The sequence below is a fragment of the Psammomys obesus genome, unplaced genomic scaffold (genome assembly GCF_907164565.1).
Source record: "Psammomys obesus unplaced genomic scaffold, mPsaObe1.curated_primary_1811, whole genome shotgun sequence".
NCBI classification, from domain to species: Eukaryota; Metazoa; Chordata; class Mammalia; order Rodentia; family Muridae; genus Psammomys; species Psammomys obesus.
In genome coordinates this window covers 623,160-642,727 of record NW_026590180.1, presented here as the reverse complement: position 1 = coordinate 642,727, position 19,568 = coordinate 623,160, and the positions used below count along the sequence as shown (strand labels likewise).

The following is a 19,568-nucleotide window of genomic DNA, read 5'->3' as shown; positions in this document are numbered from 1 at the left end:
CTTTGCCTTTTAACTCCCTCCTCCTCCTCTAATCTGGGTCACGAGAACTGAGGGAAGCTGCATCTTACATAAAAATTCGGCTCATTACAACTGGATACAGTTCGTGGTCTCCGTGTTTCCAAACTACAGACATCAGTAGGGGAAAACCAGGACCTGTAGAAATTGCACTCCCTGGCCGCGCACAGACTTGTGGGAAATGTAGTCACCGTGACGTCACAAGTCAGTAGAGTTTGGCTTTTGGTAAGCTTGTGCAGATCTTCCCCAAAGTTGGATCTGGTCCTGCTCGGCTCTACAGGTGGATCTCGGACATGGAGGTTGGTCCAGGGTTCAGTGCAGCCTGAGGGACTGCGCGGGGTGAGGAGGACCGGAGGGAACAGGCAAGGGTGGAATGGAGGCAGGAAGGAGCTGACCTGTAGAAGCTTTGCTGAAGCCAGGGGACATCAGGATTCTGGTCACTGCTGGGGAGAAGGCGCTGTGTTAGAATGTATCTGTCTGCCTTGTCTGCCTGAATCAAGGTGTGCTTCTGGGACAGAGAAGCTGGCTCGGTACTTCAGGAATGGAAAAGTTTGGAAGAACCAGGATCGCTGGGCAATGTGGGTTGCTGAAGGTCTTTGGACTTAGTGCTGGGTCCTAAGTTTCCTCTTGGTTGTGGAAGCATTTGTTCCTTAGTGAGGCCACTCCCACAAGGCTGTTACTGGATTTCGCAGTACATTTCCACGAGGGGAGATCTGGTCCTTCTGTACACAGTTCAAGAATACCGAGAAAGACCACCAAACAAAACTAGCAATTAAAAGATAAAAAGAAATCCAACTAACCAACAAAAACCGCTTTATTTAGAGACAATCTCCTTTGCCAACTTGAGATCTGCTGCACAAGGGAAGCCGGGCTGGAATTTAAGGGGCACAAACCACAGCTGCCTCAGCTTTGGGGACTGTCTGCTACATAAGGCATGTTATGTTTTTCGTTTTCTGAGCAAGCAGCAGTTAAGAGATATTACAGAATAAGAATGCACATCTGCTTAATATTTTAGGATAATTACACAGCAGGGGAAGGGGGACAATTCTGGGATGAACCATGTGGCACTGAGACCAGCTGTCAAGCTTACCAGCCTTAGGCTGAGAGTAAAGTCCTGCTGACTCCCGGGTTTGTTGTTTGTTTTCTTTGTTTTTGTTGTTTTACACGGCAGCTTAGTTGGAAATGAAGCTAGTTTTTAACCGTTGCACATGTAATTATTCTTGTCTTGCTTTGAGTTGACAGAAGTTGCGAGGTTTTCCCGAGTCCGAGTTCTGTAGGGAAGATTGGTGTATATGTTTATCCCACTGTGGAATGAATTGTGGATTTAAGGACAGTTCACTTGGAATAGGCATCCCTCCTTGAAATGGTTTAATTCCTTGATCGAAAGTGGCCTGACACCCATGTGTGCTATGAGGATACTGAGCTGCTTCTCAATGGAGGATTAATTAAAGTCTCCTTGGTAAAACAGAGATAGAACATTTGCCTCAGGGGCTGTAACCTGAGGGCTTGTAGCCTTAGGTGTTTGGAAAATATGGGGTTGTAAAACCGAGCACAAACAACACCAGAGATGCCTAATCTTAAGATTGCAGCCATGCTGCCTATTCAGTTGGCTGACCATTGGCCAAACTCTTTTGTAAAAATGTGCAGTTCTGCTGTTATGGTTTTTGTGAGCGTGCGGTCTGTCCTGATTGGCTAACCTATGGTTGAACCTGGCATCTATATTCCCTGTACGTTCTCTGTGCATTTAGATATCATGACTGCTTCAGTCTTGCCTACCAGAGGGACTGTAAGTATGGCCCTGCCATGAGTAAAATTATCCTTCAACATCTCAGTGTTAACTTCTGGTTTTGAATACCATAACACGTCTACTCCTGTGAGCTGAACCCTCACACGAACAATCCCACAGGGAGGCAGAATAGTGCCATAAAGGGGATCAGCTGGGCTTTGCATTGTCCCAGCAATGTTGACCTTTCAGGCGAGATAAAAAATAATAGAAGCTAACTAGTCACCCTGTTCCATCAGAGTATGATGTTGGAAATGTGGACCCCCTTCAGGGTGGAGACAGGAGCTGCTGTGAGGGCAGATGTGGGCCTAGGGATCGTTAGTACTGGAGGGAGCTTTAAGGCCTGTGGAGGAAACAGCCCTGCAGACCTGACAGGCGGTGTAATTGCACTCTCTCCATTCATAGCCTTGTCTTCCATGCTTCTGTATTTCTCTTCAACCAACTCTGACACTGAGTGTGGCATGCAAGTTTGGTGATGTCCGTGTAGAGGTCTCCTGGAGTGTATCTCCAAGCACTTACACTCCGTCATAGACACTAAAAGATGGACTTGAAGAGCTCTGGCTCACTCAGAGTCCTGTGATTGGCACATTGTAGGCTGCTCACCCTGTCCTTTGTACAGTTTCACCTTTTGCCACTTTTCAGTCAAACCAAGTGTTTGTGAGCTGGAGACTGGCTCATGACAATGAAGTCTACTCTTAGAAATCATGGGCTACAAAACAGCTCACCTTAAATACCAGCATTTTCTGTGTGGTGTGCGACTATAATTAAAACAACAGACAATTGTTGAATAACATTAATATCCTGGAGAAACATGGTAGCATTGTGGTTTACGTTTTCAAGATGAAAAAAGTACACTGCCTTGTCCATCAAAACTGATTTCTTTCTCTTCACAGATGCTCAGCACCATGCTCACTTATGATGTACATACCTATCTGTATTCATGTACTTTACAGTAAACAGACCCATAGGAAAAACAAAACAAAACAAAACAAAACACCAGCCTACTCTGTGGCATATCTGTCACCTCTGCATTTGTGAGGGGGAAACAGGACCCTCTTGTGCTTCCCTGCTTCATAGCAAGTTCCAGGCAGCCAAAGCTACCTGTGTCTGTGTCAGAAAACACTTGAACATAGTTTGTAGATTTGCTAAATACTTTCAGTGGTACATTGCAGGTTTCTTACAGCCAGCACCATGACAGAAATCCATGCAATCAACACTTGGTGATTTAAGAGAATTGTGCTTAAGTTCTTTTGACTCAGTCAACATGTAATTTGTACTTTTCTCACTAACATACTTTAGGTAAGGACATTAAAATTTGAAGATTAGATACTTGTTTGCATTTAGAATGTGAGGACCGATTCTTTTCTTTGAATATTCTTTCCTATTTGCAGGGAATGTATGTTCTCTGTGGATAGTGGTCTGAGCTAGTTCCTATCATGAGCTGATGATACCTTTATCAGGTTTTCACTGAATTTTTCCATTTGGCTCCTTTTCCATTGAATCTGAGATTCCCATGATTTCCCATTTCACTCTGAGCTTCTCGTTGACTGATGCAGCTGTCTGTGGTTCACATTCGTGGCTCTTTCTCTGTTTCTTGGATGCCATCCCAGTCCTTGTTTCCCAGGTTCCACTGTGTTGAATGTGTCTTTACACTCAGTCAGAACAGACCTCCAGCTCTGTATGTGGATAGTGACAAGCATGTCCTCCACTGTGGTTGGCCTGTGGTGATAGTATATGCAAACAGTAAGCCCAGCTTCTAAGGTGGGTTCCCTTCCTCTTCCACAGGGTGGACTCCAGGCTCCATGGTGTCCAGATATTTCTTCCAAAGTCTTTTTCTTGTGTGCTACTGTTTGTGTGCGTGATGATGTGAGAGAAGACGTTCTACTCGTTTCTGCCGGCTCACGGAGGAGCAGTGCTGTGTGAGGTTGCTCTTGGAAAACTCTGGAGGGAAGGTGGCTGGATCAGACATTCAGTTCCTGGAGAGGACGTGTCATGACTCAGAGGTCATAGAGAGCAGATGCCCAATTTATTTGGACAGATTTGAAAAGGAGTCAAATACATAAGCAAGAAGTAAACTTGAGAGGCGCAGGTTTTCATTACTTTCTGGTTTTTGAGTTACAGGTTTGTGTCAGTGAGTCAGTCAGTAATTATTTTCAAATGCAGTGATGTATTTTGGGTCAACAATGTATGTGTGGTTGCCTGGCTAACTCTCAGCAGTGCAGACCTTGTTCTCTTCTTTGCCCTTGTTACATAAAATATGTCAGATAGATGAGAGTGTGAGTCCCAACTGTTTACTGGATACACTCCACCCACTATTTCATTACGGCAAGTCAGGAGCAATGTACTGACACTAAAATCCACAGATACATCTAGACACCTAACAGTCAGAGCAAAGCATGTTGTATTTATCTTGAAAGGAATATTCTAATTAAACATTCCATGTTGCCAACAAAACTTGGCATATAATCTTACGTGTCCTCTTCAGGGTCAGTTCCACACACCGAGTCAGGACAGCCATCTGTGATTACCTACGGCAAAAATGAGTGATTCCTGTGTGCCACACTCATGAGAGTCAAGAGTGGGACAAAGACCTGAGAGGTGTTACTCAGGGAAGTGTGGAGTGTGTTTTCAAAGTGGTATGTTCTGTAATTGATAGACAGGCCAGGTCTGAATGGAGGGCCACTAGTGTTTGGAGTCTGTACAGCTAGAAGCCCTGTCTTTGCATGTAGCCTTGAACTTCCCCACAATCTCCAGGTAGTCAGGTTTGTGTGAATCATGTAAAAAAAAAGATGTCCGGGGGACACTGAGAGGGGATGTAAGAATTGTTATGAGTTCTGCTCTGTCAGTCTGTGGTTGAAGCCTTGTCTCTAGGACCAGTCTTCACTCAAGGAGAGATCAGTCAGGCTCCAAAGATCAAGCTGGTAGTTAGTCTGAGTTTGCGGCAAGTTTTGATGAGTCTCAGTTTGTCCCTCTCAGACTGTACATTGTTTGCATTTCTTGTTCATTAAAAATGACCATTTCCAGTCTCAACTTCCTCTGAACTGTTTGCTCTAATTATGTCAGCTAAAATCCAACTAAATGAGACTGTGGTAGCAGGCCTTCTACCCTACCCTCCCGTGAACCCCACAGTGAGGAGAGTGGACTGAGACAGCAGGCACTTCCCCATAGGGAACAGCGGTGGCCTGTCCTGGGCAGCGTTAGGGAGTGATCCTGGCAGTCAGTTCTCCATTGGATCTGCTCCAGTTCTCTCAGGAACAATGTTCCCACCTTCCCTCTGCTCTGGGTTCTTGCTGTTCTCCAAGCTGAGCATTTTCACCACAGTCATAGAGTTCATAAGAATGGAAGCATGGAACAGAAGGTTTTCCTTTACTTGTAAGTGTGGAAGAATGTTTTAGTAGCTACAAAGAAGCTTTCGGCAGAGTCTAATTGCTTTTTTCTTGAGCAGTCACTGGATTTTCTATCACTAAGTTTCTTCAGTGTAATATGACTTAGTGATCTGTCATTCTTCATATTGCTGCTTCACTCTGTCTGTTAGATAAAATACATTATTTCGGGTAAATTATTCTTTACCAAGCAGTTTTCCACTATACCAAATGTCTTCTAACTATAGGTATTCCCTCCTCCTAAGGCTGAAAACATCTTGCACTTTAGACCCAAGGCTCAGAGGATTTCAGCTGGATCTGACGTGAAGGTCTCCTGCTGAAGGATGAGGTATCATAGTGATGGAAGGTGCTTTGCAAGCTTCCAAGGGAGAGAAGCGAGAAACAGATCTATTTAGCGATGAACAGTTCTATCTGTGGACCACAACAATGACCAGTGTGGCAAGATCTTCCTCCAGGTGCACCGTGACTCTCACATCTTGGCATAAGCAGCAGCTGTCTAGTCGGACTTCCGTTCTACTCAAAGCAGGTTGACGATGCCTGCCAGCATAGCAGCTGCTCACAGCTGGATGGATGGTGGATCTTAGAGGAGTTCCTGCTACTACCATTGACTAAACCACCGTAATTTCTAAGTGCATTCCAAATACTCTTCCTAAGATCTACAGATAAGTGCAGCTGTCACTGCTTCTTAAAGGTTCTCTTAGAGTGCATTACGGAAGACAAAAGTGATCCAAGTGCGCAGTAGAAGGATCGATCGTGTAGTGGTCTCTCCCAGTGGATACATCTACATCATAATCCCTGTGAACTGGCTCAGGGAATATTTCTGGAGAAGGAGCTGTTGGGTTATATGAGCCAGAAGTTAGGCATGTCTACTGTGAGGTTGTGTCTCATAGAAAGTGAAGGGAGCTGCAGCCATGATACCTGAACAATGTGACTTGCTGGAAGAGAATAAACAAAAACACTAATGTCCATGATCAGCCATCAAAACACACATGTGGACACAATGAACAGATTCAGAAGTGCATATTTAGTTACATCTGTGTGTATATATTCATACAGGTGTGATAATAATTCAAAGGAGTAACAAGTGGGCAATGGGAATGGTTGGAATAAGGAGAAAAAGGGAAATTTTATATAATTATATGTTAAACAATTGTTGAAAAATAAAAGGTATAAAGTAATAGTAGTTGTGTCAGCAAGGTTGAAACTGAGAATTATTTCAGGCATAGAAGGATAAGTACCAGCCAGGTACGGTGATGCATGCCTGTAATCTCAGCACTCAGGGAGGCAGAGGCAGGCGCCTCTGTGAGTTTGAGGCCAGCCTTATATCCAAGCTTTGTCCAGGATAGCGAAGGGTACACAGAGAAACCCTGTCTCAAAAAAAATGGGAGGGGGCACCACTTGATCACATCAGTATCATCGATATGCTACATTCAAAGAATTTTAAGTCACAGAAGTTGGAGATGTAATGATTTTTCCCATCAGAACAGGACATGGGAGGCTGAGCCTGGGGATTTATGCCCTGGAACAGTGTGCTCTGAAGGCAATCAATGCTCACAGTACTGTTGCCCCAATTGCTGGATTTGTTAAGTATTATCTAATGTACATTTCTGAAGGCTGTATAGTGTTAGAGGAGATTAACATGTGAAAAGTGATGGAATGGCTGTGTACAGCTTACTCATAAAATTATTACCAAATTCCCTGTAATATAAAAATCCTTTCTATTTTTCATGAATTACTAAAAAGAAAAACAATATTATTACTTTCATAGAGTATTTAGGGTCTTTACTCAGTAAGATGTGAAAAACAATAGTTCTGAATTATAGAATATTTTGAAAAAATAAAGTAGCTGCATCAGCTCAAGTAGACACTAGTTGCTTTGCTTTATTCCAGTAATCCCTTTATAATTCAGAGCAAAAGCACCTCAGTACAATGAATGAATTCACTAGGAGTCAAAGGAAAGTTGTGACCTTGACAAGACATCCCACCTGCTATCTCAAACTAAAGGAAATAGACTTAGTAGCTTATCGTTGAGAAGGCCAGCCCGAAAGCAATCTTTCTTCTGAGATCTAAAAAACAAAGCAGCCTGGCAGACCAGTGGCTCCCAACATCCCGCCTTCGCTTTCCTTGAAGATGCATGCAGTGTGAGTTCAGTTTGTGTGACCACTTCAGAAAAGTCTGAGGGGTGTTGCTCACCTGTGTCAGAAGCACTTCTAGCTCTCCATTCATTCTGTGCATAATCTGGAACTGCATCCACTAGTACATGACGCATATGTTAGGGTTTCAGGAACTGTCATGTAGACCATGACCCAAGGCAGCTTGAAGAAGGAAAGGTTTTGTTTAGAACTTTGGGTACAGAACACCACTGAGGGAACTCAAGGCAGCAAACTGCAGGCAAGAAGTGGATCAGAGCCACAGAGAAACATTAGTTACTGGCTTCCTCTCCATGGCTTGCTCAGCTTATTTTCTAGTACCTCCTCACTAGGGGTCTGGTGGTTCCACCCACAATGGGCTGGGTTAGGTAATATGAATCACCAATTAGAAAAATAACAATAGGCTTGGCCTACGGGACAGGCTGATGGAGTCTTGCTATTGGCTCTACTGAGATAACTCTAATTTGTGCCAACTTGACCTGAGAAATAGGCAGCAAAATGCCCATTTGTTTAAGTGTGTTATCATTCATTGGTCTTCATTTCAGGAAATCCTATCATTCTGGGATGTGGCCATTGATTTCTCTCCAGAAGAGAGGGGGTGCCTGGATCCTGCTCAGTGGAATTTGTACAGGGACGTGATGTTGGAGAATTACAGCAACCTTGTGTTCCTGGGTGAGGATTGCATCTATAGCGCATTGTTATTTCACCACCAATGTGTACTTTCCTGCTTTTGTACAGTATCTCATTGAGCTTTGCATGTGAGTTGTATATCCTTCATTTATGGAATCTACCAAGATTGCTGTGTTACTAAGAGACATGTGTTGCTTTTCTCTTGGTCTGTGTTGGAAGTATGTTTCCTTTACTCTACTGGGAATCTTAGAAAATAAATGAAAATATTTCACAATTGGATTTTTAATGTTTTCCCTTTTAAATGTAAGTGCCTCTGCAGTATTCTAATATACCTATCAGAAAACATTTAAAGAATTAATTTTTATGATTTTTTTAATTCCATTATCTCTCTTTAATAAGCACTGTACTAGACAGTACAAGCCAGTTCCCTGTACTCAAACACTATTGTTCCTCTTTCCCACAAACAGGTCTTGCTGTCTCTAAGCCATACTTGGTAACATTTCTAGAGCAAAACCAAGGGCCTTCGTGTGTGGAAAGACAAGCAGCAGCCACCGTGCCTCCAGGTGTGTAGGAATAAGGGGGCAGATGACAGATGAGAAGTACAAGTATACAGCAGAAAGCCAGGCTTTATTGTGCACATAGAGACACTATGCTGCTGGGTTTTTTTGTTTGTTTGTTTTTGTTTTTTTCCAGACAGGGTTTCTCTGTGCATCCCTGGCTGTCCTAGAACTCACTCTGTAGACCAGGCTGGTCTTGAACTCACAGATCTACCTGCCTCTGCCTTTTGAGTGCTGGATCCGGCAGATGGAAATTACTTTTAAGGGATTGCCTTCAATGTCTTCTGTTGTTCTGAAAAGGCAGCTTTCAGGCATTTATGATTTTTAAGTGTCTAAGCTTTGTTCTTCCCCTCTGGTGAGCTCTGCTTATAGTTAATGAGCATGAAAAGTTCCTCATTTTGTTAAGTGTACATTATAAAGTAAGATAAAGGAGAATGCCACCCAGTACTGTCATACTAAGTCATTTATTTGCTGGCTGTGAAGAGCAGGCTCACCCAGAAAGAACTCTCCGCCCTGAAGTGAGGCATTGGCCCTGGGCTTTTTGGGGGGTTGGAGAGTAGGGCGTTGCGAGACTTTTAATGACCGCTTCTATTTTTATTTTCTTAGGTGTTATAGGTCTATTTAAATTCTCTATGTGATCTTGCCTGCAACAAGTGGTCCCTATCAAGAAAAGTGATCATTTCTTTTAGATTTTCCAATTTTGTGAAGTACAGATTTTTGAAGTGTGATCTAATGATATTTTGGATTTTCTTGGTGTCGTTGTTATGTCCCCCTTTTTGTCTCTGATTTTGTTAATTTTTGGATATTCTTTCCCTTTTGGTTTGGATAAGGGTTTATCTATCTTGTTGATTTTTCTCAAAGAGCGAATTCTTTGTTTTATTTATTCTTTGTGTCATTCCTTTGTTTCTGTTTTATTGATTTCAGCCTCCAGTTTTATTATTTCCTGCTGTCTGCTTCTCTTGGGTGAGGTTGCTTCTGGAGCTTTCAGGTGTGCTCTTAAGTTGCTAGTATGAGATTTCTCTCCAATATCTTTATATAGGCCCTTACTGCTATGAACCTTCATGTTCTTAGCACTGCTTTCATGAGTCCAATCAGTTTGGTGATGTTGGGCATTCATTTTATTAAATTCTAGGTAGTCCTTAATTTCAATTTTCGTGAGTTTGTAGGCTTTCTGTTGTTATTGAAATCCAACTCTAATCCATGGTAGTCTAATAGGATACAGGAAGTATTTCAATTTTTGTGTATCTGTTGAGACTTGCTTCATGACTGATTCTATGGTCAGATTTGGAAAGGTTTTATAAAACATTGAGAGGGTATATTCTTTTGGGTTTAGGTAACATTCTTTAGGTACATGTGGTTTATATCATCTGTTAAGTCCATTATTTATCTGTTTAGTTTTTGTCTAGATGACATGCCCATTGGTGAGAATGGGGTATTTAAATCTCCCAGTATTAATGTGTGATGGTCGATGTGTGATTTAAGTTTTAGTAATGTTTCTTTTACAAATGTCATTGTCCTTGCATTTGGGACATAGACATTAAGAACTGGGATGTCATCTCAGTGGATTTTTCCCTTCTATGAGTATAAAGTGTCCTTCGTATCTCTTTTGATTTATTTTGATTGTATGTCTATTTTGTAAGATATTTGAACAGCTATGCTATTTATTTTGCTTCTTGGGTACAAGGAAATCTTTTTCCAACTCTTTACTCTGACTTAATGTCTATCTTTGATGTAATCTTAATGTCTATCTTTGAGGTGTGGTTTTTGTATGCTGTAGAAGGATGGATCCTGTTTTTTATCCTTTTTGCTAGCCTGTGTCTCTTTATTGAGCAATTGAGGTTATTGATATTGAGAGATATTAGTGACCAGTGATTGTTAATTCCTGGGTTCTTAGGTGGGGGTGCTGTTGCTTGTGGTGGTGCTGATTGGTGTGTGTGTGTGTGTTTCTGATGCTTCCCTTTTTTGTTTTTGCTGGTGTGAGACGCTTTATTTCCTGTGTTTTCATGCATTTATTTAACCTACTTGGGTTGGGGTTTTTCTTCTAGTATGTTCTGTAAGACTGGATTTGTGAATAGGTATTGCTTAACCTTGACTTTGTCATGAAATATCTTGTTTTCTCCATCTCCGGTGTTTGAAAGTTTTGCTGGGTACAGTAGTCTGGGCTGGCATGTGTGGACTCTTAGAGTCTATAAGATATCTGTCCCCAGCCTTTTGGCTTTTAGAGTCTCCACTGAGAAGTCAAGTGTAATTCTAATAGGTCTGCCTTTATCTTTTACTTGGCCTTTTTCCATCACAGCTTTTAATATTCTTTCTTTGTTCTGTATGTTTAGTGTTTTGCTTATTATGTGGCAGGTATACTTTCTTTTCTGCTCCAATCTATCTGGTGTGCTGTGAACTTCTTGTGCCTTTAAGGGAATCTCCTTCTTTAACTTAGGAAAGTTTATTTCTATGATGTTGTTACAAATATTTTCTGGGCCTTTGAACTGAGATTCTTCTTCCATTCCTATGATTCTTAGTTTTGGTCTTTTCACAGTGACCCTGATTTTCTGGATGTTTTGTATCAAGAATTTTTTTACATTTTACATTTTCTTTGACCACTATATGAATTTCTTCTATCATGTCTTCTGCACCTGGGAGTCTCTCTTGTATTCTGCTGGCAATGCTTGCGTTTGTAGTTCCTGATTGCTTGCCTAGATTTTTTCATCCAGGATTCCCTCAGTTTGTATTTTCTTTATTTCTTTTCCCTATCCAGGTCTTGTACAGTTTCATTCATTTCCTTCACCTGTTTGTTTGGTTTTTCTTCTTGGCTTTTTAAGGGAATTTTATTAATTTACTCCAATTGTTTGTTTGTGTTTTCATGCATTTCTTCAGGGGTTTTATTAATCTCCTCTTCAAGGACCTTTATCATCTTTAGATAGTTGGTTTTAAGGTCTTTTTCAGCTGTGTCGGGATATTCATGATTTGTTGTAGTAGGATAGGTGGGCTCTGGTGGTGACAAATTGTCTTGGCTGTTATTTTGTTCTTACACTGGCCTCTTGGGGTAAATATAGATATAGGTGCTGATTTCTGAGTTTATATTAGTTGCATGGGTGTTTTTCCTATGGTTTCTATTTCCTCTTTGATCTTCTTGGCTGAGTGGCCTGTGTTTATACTGACCAGTGAGTTCACTGGTTCACTATGGTACTACCACTGGGATTTTGGCAGCGTGGGAGGTCACTTGGGTTCTGGGTACTAGTATTGCCTCTACCTGGGGTTATGGTTGCTGTTAGAGCAGGGGGCTTCTGCCAAAGTTATGGGCTGGGATACAGTGGTGGGGGGAGGGGCAGATTGTTGGGGGAAAGCTGTGCCAGGTGTGAGGAGTGTCAGTGATCTGCCTTATGTTGGGTTCTGGGTACCAGGCCTCTCCTGAAGCAGGGGGATGTTGCAGCATTGTGAGTCCTAGAATTTAAATTTAAAAATAAAATAAATGACTAAGTAAAATTTAAAAATCATAAAATTTTAAAATATTATAACTTTTAAATGTGATATTCCCAGTTGTATTAAAGCTAGTAAAATGTTTTTGTAGAGTCCAGTCACGGGCAGCCTTTGTGACTAGTCCTATAGGAACTATATTTAGTTTATGTCTATATTTAGTCCAAAAAGAAGACTAAGGTCTCCTGTTGATACTTCATACTTCCTTCACCCGTGTATAGGACCATTGGCCTCTGGGTTTATTCAGGGAGCCTTCAGTACAAAGGAACAGCAATGGGGTCTCGATTGCTTGAGACATTTAAGATGTGGGTGCAGAGTCTGATCCATCTGAGTTTGAGAGAGTCCACTTGCCTGTCTTGAGAGACATGAACAGTAATTCATCTTCCCTGCAGTAAGGAGTAGGAGTTCCTGGTCTGGTTTACAGGCCAGAGGGAGACAGGAGCAGGAGATGCTGACAAATCCTATTCTCTCTGCTTTCTTATCCTGTGCTGAGTTGGCAGGATAAGTCTGTGTCCCATCAGAGGTTAACTGTGCTAATCTGTCCTGGGTGTATAGTGCCATGCAAGTATACTGTAGATTTAACCCTTCTTACTCAAGCATTCAATTTCAATAAACTGATTTTTTAAGTACAGCTGATTTTGAATATTATTCAATATTGAGCAAACTTTAAGTTGAACTTATATTTGCTTGAGATACCTGCCTCATGCTTAACTTTGACAACATGTAGAGAACTGTATAATGCTCAGGTATAAATTTGTCTCTTCTTCTAATTTGTCTCTGTAAATGAATTACATTTGTATTTAGCTTGAATTTTTTGCACACATTAAAGATAGGCATTATTTATAATGTGAGTCATCATTAACTATTACACATTAATTACCTTTGTTGTAACAGCTTACAATAAATTAGTGACTCCCATAAAATGATGATTTAAGAAGTGAAAGTAATTTATTTATTAAAAATTTCAGCCTTGACCTGGAGTGATGGCTCAGAGGTTAAGGACACTGGCTGTTTCTTCCAAAGGTCCTGAGTTTAATTCCCATCAACCACATCATAGATAATAACCACCTATAGTAAGATCTTGTGTGCAGGAAAACTGTTGTATAAATAATAAATAAATCTTTAAAAAAATTTCAGCCTCAAAAATTCGCTCTTGTGATTAGTGTCTTTTAACCTACATAATGTTTTGACCCTTTAATACAGTTCCTCATATTTTGGTGACCCTAGTCATAAAATTGTTTTCATTGCTACTTCATAACTGTAATTCTACCTGTGAAAGATTCCTTCAACCACAAAGAGGTCGTGCCCCACAAGTTGAGAACCATTGTCTTATAGCGTACTTTGTAAAATCTAAATCAGTCCTACAGATTTTCTTTATTAAGTAGCTTGTTTTATCATAAAGAATAAATTAGAGGAAAAATAATAAGGTTGACTTTCTAAAGACACACCTGTAAGAATAAAAAGATGCACAATTAATTATCTCCACAGTTCTTGTCATGACTCAGTGTTTGCAGATGGCTACAGTTTAACAGTATTAGGAAAGACATAAGTGACTAGATAAACATCTTAATTCGTTTTTTTTTAACAATGCAGAGAACTTTATAACTTTAGGAATAATTCCCTTAAACAGAGGAAGGGCAGTAGCAGCTCCATAGATTCAAGCGATTTGGTTTAGTGGATCTTCCAAAGTTTCAGGTGATAGTGCATGAGAACATGTTCTCAGCAGGGTTGGTTAGCTGGGCCAGCAGGTGGATTAACTCAGGCAAAATGGAGTCACAGTGGGCCCTTCAGTAAAATGTTGACTGTTTCTCTACCTCAGAGAACTGCATGCATTTCTAAAGATCACAGTGTCAAACCAGTGTAAGGCAGATCTTCATATATAAGTTCTTCCTTCCAAGCAAAGTCAGTAACATTCTTTCCTAACACATTTACAAAGCACTTTCATGTAATGAAAGTCATCTCGTAAAAGTGCTTTATGAATTATGAAAATATCTTCTCAAATTGTCTATCACATAGTCAGTAATAAGGATTGAAATGCATGCCTTTCGTCAATATATATTCAAAGACTGAAACTGCTCCCAGCTAGGAGAATGTACTTAATAGCTCATCAATGAGCTTTCAGAAGTTTCTTTACTCTGCAACTTGATGTTCTATGTTGTTATGTTCTATGAATGGATAAAACACATCGATGAAACACATCCAGATAGTGCAAGAAAAAATGTTTGCTTCTGTGAATTCCTATTTCATGGGTAACCAAAGTCTCTCATTTTCATGCCTTGTTCATTGTCTCTTTCGATTGAGTGCTCAATGGTATTTAATGAATAAATCTTAGAAATACTTAATCTTATCCCCTAGGCCTAGTCGCTCTCTCTATTAATCCCAGACCATAGGAGGCTGAGCCGAGCCGATCTCTTGAGTTCAAGGCCAGGTAGCAAGTTGCACATAGCAAGTTCCAGGATATCCAGGGCAACACAGAGAAACCCTGTTTCAAAACCCAAAAACACGGGAGCAAAAGAAATAGGTCCTTTTCTCATCTATTCGCTGGCAGAGATGATGCCTCAGCAGCATTTTGTTATTCACAGGTAAAGTGAAGTTTTCTGTCATGACTTGATATCTTTTTGGTATCTATTTTCTTGTCACCAGAATTAAAACATAAAATACTGCCTTAACTGTTGAAATATACTATTTAGTCTTGTTGTGGGCAGTCTGCTTTTTATGCAGCATATCTTCTGTACTTTCAAAAATAAAACTCTATATTATATATACATACACACAAACACACATATATAAATACATACATACATATTTTATTTTGCTGACAGCCCATCTCACTCAATCACATTCAACTTTCTCTTTCCAGGCTTCACAACTTTATACTTTCATTAATGTGAAGCTACATAACATCTATATTGCTTAATGGGCTTATTTCTGTTAGTGAGATGCCCTTACACAGTACTTAGCTATTTAACTTTGGAAAATATGGCATTATGTCTGTGTTCTACTCGGTTGTGCAGTTAGTTATTCCTGTAGAAGAACAGGTTGGCTTTACCTACTCTATTTTGTGATTTGTGTTCAGTACCTATAACTATTGAAATATGGTTAAATATGTGTGAAGAAATGCCTCTGTTTTAGAGATAGGCATTATAAGTATGATGAATATTTTTACCTTTTGTTCATATCTCAACTTTTGCCCAACAGGAACAACAGTCAATGAGTTTAACGATCACAACAAAGCCATTGATCAAAACTCACTACCCATTCAATGCCAGAGGATTTATTCAGGAAGGAAACCCCACAGGTTTGAAGAATGTGGTAAGCTCCTTAGTGCACACTCAGCACTTTCTAGACACCAGAGACTTCATACTGGAGAAAAACCCTACAAGTGTAAAGAATGTCATAAGGCCTTTAGTACTCGCTCATCGCTTTTTATACACAAGAAAAATCATAGTGATGAAAAAACTTACAAGTGTGAAGAATGTGGCAAATCATTTTACTTTCCTTCAATGCTGAAGCAGCATCAGATAATTCATTCTGGAGAGACACCTTATAAGTGTGAAGAATGTGGCCGATCATTTTACTATCTTTCCACACTGAAGCAGCATCAAATAATTCATTCTGCAGAGAAACCCTACAAGTGTGAAGAATGTGGAAAATCATTTCACTGTCTTTCAACGCTGAAGCAACATCAAGGAATTCATTCTGGAGAGAAAAGGTACAAGTGTGAAGAATGTGGAAAATCACTTTGCTATCTTTCATGTTTTAAGGAACATCACAGAATTCATTCTGGAGAGTATCCCTACAGATGCAAAGAATGTGGCAAAGGGTTTTCCCGTTCTGTTCACCTGCAGGAACATCAAAGAACTCACACTGGAGAGAAACCATACAAGTGTGAAGAATGTCACAAAGTCTTCCGTTACCACGCATCCCTTAAGTACCACAAGGCAGGTCACACTGGAAAGAAAGCCTACAATGGGGACCTGAGTGGAGAAGGGTTTACCAAGCCCGCTTTCTTTATTGACTACAATGTGATCCATACTCCAGTAAAAGATTATAAGTGTGAAGAGTGTGGCAAATGTTTTTCCTTATCTTCGTACCTTAGACGACATAAAAAAATCCATTCTGAAGACAATCCCTACAAGTGTGCAGCCTGTGGCAAAGGGTTTTCTTGTTCTTTTAACCTTCGAGAACACCAAACAGTTCACACTGGAGAGAAACCATATAAGTGTGAAGAGTGTGGGAAATGTTTTCGCTTATCTTCATCATTCAGAAGACATCAAACAATTCACTCTAAAGACAATCTTTATTAGTGGAAAGGTTGTGGCAGATGGTTTTGCTCTTCTTCTGAACTTAGAGGACATCAACAATCCATTCTGAAGACAATCCCTACAAGTGTAAAGAGTGTGACCAAAAGTTTCCCTGTTTTCTACCCCTTCAGGAACATCAAACAATTCATACTGGAGTGAAACCACACAAGGGTGAAGAATGTCACAAAGCCTTTGATCGGGCTGGGGAGATGGCTCAGAGGTTAAAAGCACTGCTTGCTCTTCTAGAGGTCCTGAGTTCAATTCCCTGGAACCATATGGTTGCTCACAACCATTTATAATGAGATCTGGTGCCCTCTTCTGGCCTACAGATGTTCATGCAGGCAGAACATTGTTTACATAATAAAATAAATAAATTAAACAACAACAACAACAAAAAAGGAATAACAAAGCCTTTCTCAGTCCTTAGAATACACAAGACAGTTCGTACTGGAGAGAAACCTTACAAATGTCCAGAGTGGGGAAAATGTTCTTCCTTTTACAGCCCTTAGAAGGCATCAAATAATCCATTCTGAAGACACTCCCCATGAATGTGTAGAATGTGGCAAAAGGTTTTCTTGTTCTGCATGCCTTCAGGAACATCAGAAAGTTCACACTGGAGAGAAAATGTGAAGAGTGTCAGAAAACCTTTATCACTCATTTCTTAGGAGACACAGGGCATTTCATACTGCAGAGAAAGCCTACAAGTGTGGAAACTGTGGCACATGTTTTCCTTTTCTTCATCCCTTATATGACATCGCATAATTCATTCTAACGCCAGTTTCTACAAGTGTGTGGAATGTGGCAGAGCCTTTGCTATGCTGTCTGCTCTTACTACGTTCAAGCTGGTATTTCTCTGGAATGCCAGAGAAAAACCATAAAAATGTGAAGTATATGGGAAAGCCTTTTCTTCTAATGCTTCCTTAATTCAGCACAAGTTATGTTATACTGGAATAAAATCTTATCAGTGTAAATGTAGCAAAATGTTTTATTCTACTTCAAAACTGGAAAAAATAAATCGTCAAGAGAAACCATAGCAATGTGATGTATGTGGAAAAGCCTTTTCTGTTAATTGTTCCCTGTTTCAGCATAAAATAGTTCATACTGGAGAGAAATGCCACAAATGTGAAAAGTGATGTGTAATGTTTGTACCTCAAAAAATGAAGAGACATGAAACAATTCATTGTCAAGAGAAACCCTACAAACGTGAAGGGCTTTTATACTCGCCAAGAACTTGCTGTACACATGAGAGCTCGCACCAAAGAAAAACCATACAAATGTGAAGTATGTTAAAGAATCTTTTCTATTCTCTTAAACCATCTCAACAAATTATATCATACTGGGGAGAATTTTTTTTTACTAATAAGCCATGAGCTTTATTAATGCAGCAGGCACTTTACAATGAACCCAAGAAAGCCTGTCTTCTCTGGGAAGACAGGATGTCTGTACAAACTCTCAGGTTTTTTCCACTTCAGAATCCAAGCTGTCCTTTTCACCACAGAACCTTGGATCTATACCTGCCCAAATAGTTCCCTCCGAATTTCAAACTGTGCACAAAGGGACACCTGACATAATCTGCCCAGTCGGCCTGATACTCAAGGGTCGGTTCTGTGTTACTCTGTAGACAAAGGCAGACACTATCCTGCAAAGAATTTAGGAAACAACAAGACAATGTCTCCGTCCACCTCAAAAGTAAAATACATTCCAGCAGGTATGTACTGAATTGTTTTTAGTTGGGAGTTCTAGGAAGATGGTCCATTGTCAGTCCCTTCTTCACCAGCCTGGGCATCCAAAATTCTTCTCAATGTAAAAGAACTCTTCTAATGGAGCCTAGTCCTCCTACAGCTAAGTCCCTTTCATGCCAGTGGAGTACCGCTGCACTGCTATTTTCTGTGAGCTTCTCAAAACCCTTTATAAAATGTACTGCTTTTACAAGTGAATCCCATTTCCGTTCAGTGATGCACAGCCGGATCAGTTTCGCTGCTGCGCCGGTTCCTTCACAGCTGGATTCTTGGTGTTGATTGGAGAGTTGCGCAAGGCTGCATGGAAAGCCCTAAGCATGTCCCCTTGCCGCAGGAGCCTGTCTACCTCACTGGGGCCCGGTCTTGGCTTGCCCGCTGCCACTGCGGCCTCTTCCTGCTATGAAATTGTTGCTATCCACTTGGAAGCGCGAGGACAGCGTGTTCTGGCCCGTAGCGGGAGCTCGGCGGCCGCCCTTTGCAGCTCGGCTGCACTCCGTACCGGCTCCCCTGTGCACTGGCTCCTCTCAGAGAAATCTTACTAATGTGAAGAATGTGGCAAAATGTTTTGTACTATTTTAGATCTTAAACATCACAATCCTCATCCTGGAGAATAACCATATAGGTGTGAAGAATGTCTGATTCTGTGACCTTACATCTGTGTAACAATTAAGTTAATTATTTTGGAATATTAAAACAAATGCCTAATGTCGACCAGCACAGACGCTAAGACTGTGATCAGAGAACTATAGAGATGTATCCTTGATGCATCTCCTCACCACTTTGTAAAGTAGTGTGTTTGAACCATGCCTTGACTGAGAAATTTCTTTCTTCTGTAACTATCAATGTACCATGAAGCTGTTACCATGATGTTACACGGTTCTTTGGCTGACTGAATCTGAGTTCTGGGCCACGCTGTACTTACTGTGCTTTTCTAGGTGGGGGTCACCCCCGTTCCTGTAATAATGTCTCTTCTGGGTGTGTATAAACTCACATTTCTCACAGTGTTGGGCTTTGGTGAAATGATCTGTATTGGTACCAATCTGAGGTAAATGGGCTTAGTGTTTCTCTCCCCAGGAAACGTGATAGAGCTCATCGTCAGTCATATTTGGTTTCAGAATAAAGAAACTCTTATCCTCTAAGTTCAGAAAAGTGTTTGTGTGTGTGTCAATACCTTCATCATTGTCATAGCAACAAACTCTTGTACTGTAATTAGGATCAAAGCCAAATGCACTCACTGAGCAGAGGATGGACGTGCTTACCAGATGTCTGATCTACAAGTCTGAAGCGTTGTATGTGCAGGTCTTGCTTTACTATAGATGCCTATTCCCAAGAGCTTCTCAAACTTTCTCACCTGGGTTATTTCATTTGCCGTAATGAAGTGAAGATAGAGTTCTCATTTTGTGAACTATAATATCAGTGGTACTAACATATGGGACTCCTCCCTACTGGCTAACTTTCATAGTGTTTTTTATGTATGCTCTCATGGGTGTAAATCATAAATATTCTTACCTTGCTATAAGCCCTGGGAGTATAATA

General features: G+C 40.7%; 1 protein-coding gene across 4 annotated transcripts; it reads left to right on the top strand.

Moving 5' to 3' along the window:
- The first annotated feature begins 232 nt into the window (after positions 1–232).
- Positions 233–19,172, top strand: LOC129676290 (zinc finger protein 58-like). 4 transcript variants are annotated; one of them, XM_055606629.1, is made up of 5 exons: positions 233–314; positions 5,427–5,509; positions 7,877–8,003; positions 8,429–8,524; positions 15,188–19,172. In XM_055606629.1, the coding sequence occupies exons 3-5, from the start codon at positions 7,970–7,972 to the stop codon at positions 16,294–16,296; spliced, it is 1,239 nt and encodes a 412-aa protein (XP_055462604.1). In that variant the 5' UTR covers positions 233–314; positions 5,427–5,509; positions 7,877–7,969; the 3' UTR covers positions 16,297–19,172. The 4 variants fall into 4 exon arrangements, with proteins under 4 accessions (XP_055462604.1, XP_055462603.1, XP_055462605.1 ...); XM_055606628.1 differs by having other exon boundaries at positions 5,427–5,912; XM_055606630.1 differs by having other exon boundaries at positions 5,409–5,912.
- Positions 19,173–19,568: the final 396 nt, after the last annotated feature.

Coding starts and splice junctions, on each gene's coding strand:
- LOC129676290 (XM_055606627.1), top strand. Junction 8,004..8,428: donor CAGCAACCTTGTGTTCCTGG/GTGAGGATTGCA, acceptor TCCCACAAACAG/GTCTTGCTGTCTCTAAGCCA. Junction 8,525..15,187: donor AGCAGCCACCGTGCCTCCAG/GTGTGTAGGAAT, acceptor TTTGCCCAACAG/GAACAACAGTCAATGAGTTT.